At 52.5% G+C, this 6,531-nt stretch overlaps 1 protein-coding gene across 1 annotated transcript; it reads left to right on the forward strand.

The window, feature by feature from the left end:
• The first annotated feature begins 6 nt into the window (after positions 1-6).
• On the forward strand, positions 7-5,612 carry INA (internexin neuronal intermediate filament protein alpha). Its single transcript, XM_008643859.2, has 3 exons — positions 7-40; positions 3,509-3,633; positions 4,186-5,612. The coding sequence occupies exons 2-3, from the start codon at positions 3,557-3,559 to the stop codon at positions 4,457-4,459; spliced, it is 351 nt and encodes a 116-aa protein (XP_008642081.1). The 5' UTR covers positions 7-40; positions 3,509-3,556; the 3' UTR covers positions 4,460-5,612.
• The last annotated feature ends 919 nt before the right edge of the window (positions 5,613-6,531 follow it).

Here is a 6,531-nt window from a genome sequence, read left to right on the forward strand (position 1 = left end):
GCGGGAGGGTGTGCACACCGCCGGGGCGGCCGGCCTGCAGGTGAGCCGGGCGGCGCCGGGAACCGTCACCGTCCCCTTCCCTAAGCGCCGGGCACTGGGCAGCACCGAGCATCCTCCTCCCGCGCCATCCGCGCCCAGTCGGCACCTCCATCCCAGCAGCCATCCCCTGTAATGTGTAGCAGCGGGAACCTTCATCCCACGCAAACCTCCGGCGCGGTGCTGCACCGGCACCTGCGACCCCGCACTCTCCTTCCCCTAGTCCTGTGCAGCGCTGAGCATCTCCTCGGCCTGCAAAATGCTGCAGCGCAGCTCTGTCCCCTGCAGCAGCCACTCCTGCAGCTCTGTGCAGCGCTGGGCACCCCGGCCCCGTGCGGCGCCTCCCCGCTCAGCACCATCGCCCGCGCTGTCCCGATCAGTGCCGCGCTACACCAAACACCCCCAGCACGGAACGGCACCCACCCCTCTTGCCTTGCGCAGCACCCACCCCTGCAGGCAGTGCCCCTGCAGCGCTGCGCAGTGCCAGGCACCCCTGCAGCCTTCCCACCGCCCAGCATTGTGCCTCTCTGCCCGCACACAGATCCTTCCCCACCATGGCTTTGCCTGTTGCCTTCACCCTTTATCCAGAGGCAAAACCACACAGGGCAGATTCTGGGGAAGCAGGTCAGGACACCCCCTCCAACACCCCGTCCCTGCACGGGACATCGCTGCACACGGTAGCACTGTTTGGGGCATCGATCCGTCCCTGCCCTGTCCCTTAACGATCAGGTCCAAAATTGCCTACACATCGTTGTGGGTAATTCCTCGAAGCTGTCTGCCCAGGCTTGGCCCTCTGCCCTGTGGCCTGGCTCTTGGCACCTGCACTGCAGAAATAGGAGCTCTGCAGAGGTTAAGTCTGGACTTGCAGACAGATCCCAGCACCTCTTATGTCTGTGGAAAGACTCATGTGGGGCAGACACTGAGTGCTCCATATCTCTTATTCCATTACTGCAGTATTGCAGTATTGCCACATTTTCTTGCTACAAGGAAATGTTCATGATTTATAATAAAATAAATCCTGAGATTGTTCTATTATATGACTGTTAAATGATCTGTGATTTCTAAATCAAGCCATTTCCTTCTAAATACTGAAACAACTGCCTTTAATCATATCTGAAGGGCCCAAGTAATGCCTTGTCATTTCCAAGGCCAAATTTTGCCAAGTATTTTAGAATTTGTGACTTAGCTCCAAGCTGCTTGCAAGCTTCCTGAATAGTTGAGGTCGTCTTCAACAATTTTTTGTGGAAATAGGCAATATAAAATATTATCTAGAGTGAAAAAATTATACACAGTAATCTTCTTAAATAGTCTTGTCACCATGTGAAAGAGGAGTTCTGGGAGCAACTTACCAATTGGGGAAAAAAATATTAAGCAGCTGGATTAAACAGCCTCATAACTGAAATTGCTTTAGTGACAGCGTGGCACTGCTTTCCTATATGACCCTCAAGACCTGCTTTATGTGTAGCAATACTTAAAAGTCTTTTGAGCAATGTGCATGTGTAGCAGCTGAGTAATTTCCCTGGCTGCAAACAGTAGAAAAGGTTGGGAGTGTGTCTTAAAAGAGAATATTCCTATTGTCTGAGCTTTTAAAATGATCCTGCCAAAGCAGGGACTTGTCTTTGTATTTGTGGGCTGCCCAGTCAAATCTGAACCAACATGCAAGGGCTTTTGTTAGGGGACAGGTTTGCAGTGGTGTGAGGAGGGAGTTTTTATTCCACCAGCTGGTAGAGCTGGAGTGTGGAAGAGAGGTGCAGACCAGGAACAAGGACAACCGGTTTTGAAAGAGCTTTCTGTTCATGTGGACTGCTGGCAGAGGGAAGGGGGCTGGAGGCACAAAGAGTCACAGCAGCAAGAGTGGAGCTGTCCCAGGGTGGGGATCACCTCAAGTCATTCCTTCCTGTCCTGGCTCGGTGCTGCAGCAATCTGCCTGCATCAGAACAGAGGCTTTAATCTGTACAGCAGCAGCAGCCATGTTGTGAGGCTTTTCAGTTGATGCCCCAATGATCTCCTCAGAGGCACAGCTTCATGCAGATCTTTGGCTGTGGAAAATGGTCAGGGCAGTACAGGTCAAAGCTGAGACCACAAGGATGACCCCTAAATGTCCCACAAGGCTGGTTGTGCCCAGCTAATCTGACTGTGACATTCTTCATGCTGCATTCAGGACAAGCTGCCACTGCTTCTCTGAGGGGCTCTGCTCGAACTGGGCTCACTGCATCAGGGTCAGCACAGCTCCCTGCTCCCTGGGCAGCTCCATGTCCCGTGGCTGTCTCTGCACTGTCCACGAGGAAGGTCAGGCAGGAGAGGAAGCTGAGGACATGATAGGAATAGGAAGGGGACAAGATAGGGATGATATGGCAAGACAAAGATCATTTGCTGAACAGACGATCTGGAAGCAATTGCAGAGGCCTGACTCTGGGAGGGGCTGCAGGAGAGTTGAGGTTGGCAGTGGCCATTGCAGGCATTTGTAGGCAGGGCTACATCCTGGCTTAAATGCAAACTGCTGACTCATTCCTGTTCCAAATCACGATCCTCTGGTGGCACAGTGGGGCAGCTGGCAGCGGGAAACTTTCTGATTGGGAAGAGCCCTATGGGAGCAGGTTTCACTTTCAAGCTGCTGCTTAGATACCTAGATGCATGTGGGAAAAGTACAGACCGCTTGTTTTCTGAGAAAAAAAAATAGAAGAAAAGATTAGTCTCCTTTGTTAGCAGGAAATCTGGCCTTGGAGTCCTGCACACCATGGGTAGAATGTGTTATAAGGGACAAAAGGCAGGGCAAAGCTGACAGGAAGGACGCTGGAAGGATGCCGTTGTCCAGCTGAGCACCCTGGCTCTTGCAGGGCAGGCCCCTGTCTCTGTAACCTCCCCGAATCCCCCTGCATTCACAACCCCACTCCAGGGCTCTGAGGCATTTTCCTGGGAAGGTGTCAGACTTCCGCTCCTGGAGGAGACCTCTGGCAGCAGCACCTCTCCTTCCACCTCCTGGAAGCATGTCCCAGCTCTTCTTAAGCCCTGCAGATGCAGACTGCAGTCTTTCTTTGCTGCTGCTGCAGTGTGGGGTGCTCTCACTTGTCCTGTTGAGCCACTGCCTCTACTTGATGATGTTTAAGCCCAAAACTTCCCTTCCCTCTGTAGCAGCCTACCTTGTCCCCTGCAGGACTGGGGGTCCCAGCACCAGGCACTATTTGCTCATCTCACAGACCCCGCTGCAGGTGGGAAACTACATAAATCCATCAATGGCAATCCACCAAAAGCCTCCCCCACTGCACACGCTCACAAGCCATGCCTGGTGCTCTGCCTGCTTCTCCATCCCTGCTAGCATGAGATTTCATGGTCCCAAGCTCCTGGTGGGATGTGCCATCATGGATCAATTGCCCATTGCAACTTCCCTGTCTCTACAATGGGCAAAGCAGAGTGGGACTGTGGGAGAAGATCCTGTTTCAAAACGCAGCCCTGAGCACTCTTGCCTTTGCAGGACACCATTGGACAGCTGGAGGATGACCTGCGAAACACCAAAAACGAGATGGCTCGGCACTTGAGGGAGTACCAAGACCTGCTCAATGTCAAGATGGCCCTTGATATCGAGATAGCTGCCTACAGGTAAGGCTGCTCTATTCCTGCTCTACCTGGACACTTCCCAAGCCCAATCCCCTGACCCCACTAGGCTGGGGTATTTTCAGGGACCTAGAAAATACCTGGGTACACACTCAAGGAGCACCACAAGTGTGTTGTTCATCTCCCCCACGTGGATCGGCCATGCTCCTGCCTGGGGAGCAGCCATGGCTCCATGTCCTGCCTCAATCTAGCAGCTGTGAACCACATCCCTCAGCCATCCCAGAAGCAGTATTTTTAATGGGGTTGGAAACTTGTCTCTCTTGTCGTAAGTAGATGCAAAAGGCTGAGTCCCTGTGCTGCAGGTGCTCAGTTTCCTGGTGCTTCTGGAGAGGAAAGAGGGGAGAAAGTTGCTCTCATGTATCCCATATTGCAAGTCCTCCAGAAATGGTTGACCAAAACATGATTTTGAATCAGTTTCATGGTGCAGTGTGACCTGGGGTGATGGCTTGGGCTTGCCTTCAGGGCACTACTTGCTCTCAAGTTTTGCAGATGTTTCACATCCCCATACTAACCTCTTCCCTTGTGATGTGCTTGCAGGAAGCTGCTGGAGGGAGAGGAGAACCTCTTCAGCATGGGAAGCGGCGGCCTTCCATCACTCAATTCCCTCCCCAGCCCCACTTACTCCTTCCAGCCAAGGAGCTTTAGTTCCTCTACTCTGTCCTTCAAAGAGGAGGAGCAAGGAGAGGTTATTAAAGTGACCTCTAAAATATCATCCAGCAGGGCTGAGGTGGTTCAGGGGACCATAACCTCTGTCAAGAAAAGAGGGAGGTTAAACCTGCATGGAGGAATCCTTGCAAATGCAAAGATGTAACCATCAGGACCCTGTTCTCATGCATTTGAGGGGGAACAGTCTCCACTCGGCCTTTAAATTGCTCCTCTGAGCATGAAGCTGCCCTGGGCTCACAGGAAGCCTCCCTTAGAAACACATACCTTCCTGGGGACACCAACCCAGGGATGGCTTCCTTGTGGGTCCTGCCATGCAGAGGCCGAGCTTGGCACATTGCTCCCTTTTAAATGGGGTGGGGGCACGCAGGACAGGTAGCTAGAGATGCATGTTGGTCGTTGTGGTGGTGGCACATGGACTCGTAGCACGCTCCCTCTCTCCTCCATCGGCGGGCGGGGGGCAGCTGGCTGGGAATGCTGCTGAGCCCGCTCTCTGGGGAGGGGAGGGAAACAGCTCAACATGTTTACTATAACTAGTTTCAAGGCTACATACCTTCATCAGCTATCCAAATCCATGTAGAGCTAAACTCTTCCCCATTCCTCAAACTGTAGCCATTCACTTTTAACCCTAGAAACACAGAAATAGCCATACTGGACTGTAACCACTCCTGACATTTGATCTCAGCCACGTATGTTTCGAACTATAAGGAACGTTAATTTTTCTTTGTACTGACAAATCTTGTTTTCTGACAGCACTAGTCGAGCCAGGCACATGGGGTTTATAAGCAGCAGGCACAGGGCAGTGAACTGCTACATTGGAGGTGAAGGCACCACCATGCTGCAGGGTGCAGTACCTCATGCGGTATCACTATCTCCCAAATATTAGGGTCAGAGGGCTCCTTGTTTGGCTGCACAGTCTTCACATGAAAAACTTGTGCCCAGATTAGCACTGTGCCCCAGATGGCACTGGGAAGCTGCAGGACTCCTAAACACCAGCCCACAAAGCATCCTTGTCTCCACTCTAACTGTTGCAATGTGTGCCAAATTTGATATAGGATTTAACAACCATAGGTTTCCTTCAATGCCTTAAATTGCCAGCGATCGCTTTTGCAAGAGCCGGAGACTCAATGTGTTGTGTGTCAGTGCCCTGGCAGGGTTATCATCACCAGACCTTGCTGCCCTTGTGGCGCTGCCAGAGTAGTTCCTGGAACCAGCAGATTGTTTGCTTGCATTCTTTCTTCTTCTATTGTAAGGCACAAGTTAATAATTAAAAAAAGAAATAGTTGTGTGGATCAAACCAAGCTGTTTTGTCATCTTTACTACTGCGTCATCTTGGGAACACACTTGGTTTCTGGCCCACAGCTGGGTAAGTGCCCAGCAGTCCTTCTGGGCCCCTACAAAGAACGTGGTGTTGGGGTTGGCAGCTGCCAACCCCTCCTGCTGGGGCTACAAGGTGTGGCTGGGCCCACCAATGGCAGTGGGGCATGTATGGGGCGCACCCAGGGGCCTGTCATGGTGGCTCTGCTGTGCAGAAGAGTTCATGGCCAGCTGGCTGAGGGATCAAGGTCTGCCATGGCCGAGTGCACACTCATTTGCTCAGAAAATGGACTCTGAGGCTGTGATTTGCATCACGCTCCTGACAGTTCAGTCCCAAGGTCTCTGTCATTTTCTCTCCACCCTGCCTGTGTGCTCAGGGGTTAGAAACAGACTCGTGGTTTGCCTGCACAACTGAAGATAAAGTGATTTACACAAGAGCAGATGAAGAAGGGAGGTACCCACCTCCCAAGTAAACTTAGCAGTCACAGGTACTGTTATAATATGCAGTATTAATGCTGTTATAATAAGCAGTAGCTTATACTTGGAAGATGCACACGTTCTGCTTGAGATGTGCCTGTAGAGGAAAAGAGCACAGGCAGTTTCCTGCTGGGTGGCCCTGCCAGAGCACACTGTCCTATTGCCTTCCTACTTCTGCTTTGTTGCACCACATCGTGGCAATATGCCCCAAGGCCCCAGGGCCACGGTCTGACAGTCACAGGCTTCTCCACCAGAGCTGCAGGCCAGGAGCAGCATGGCTACACCTTGATCCTGTCACACTGATAACCTTGGGGACCGTGCCCTGGCCAGGCTGCTCGCCGTGAGGGAGGGCAGCCCCGCAGGTGGGTGAAGCAAGGGGCACTTCCCAGGGCATGGCTGTGGCAGTGCAGCTCACCGGCAGCCCCC

The sequence above is a fragment of the Corvus brachyrhynchos genome, unplaced genomic scaffold (genome assembly GCF_000691975.1).
Source record: "Corvus brachyrhynchos isolate BGI_N302 unplaced genomic scaffold, ASM69197v1 scaffold61, whole genome shotgun sequence".
Taxonomy (NCBI): Eukaryota; Metazoa; Chordata; class Aves; order Passeriformes; family Corvidae; genus Corvus; species Corvus brachyrhynchos.

Excerpts from the sequence above, each read along its gene's own strand:
- INA (XM_008643859.2), top strand. The coding sequence starts at position 3,557 with ATGGCTCGGCACTTGAGGGAGTACCAAGACCTGCTCAATGTCAAGATG. Across the intron at positions 3,634-4,185 it reads ATCGAGATAGCTGCCTACAG|GAAGCTGCTGGAGGGAGAGG; the intron begins GTAAGGCTGCTC and ends ATGTGCTTGCAG.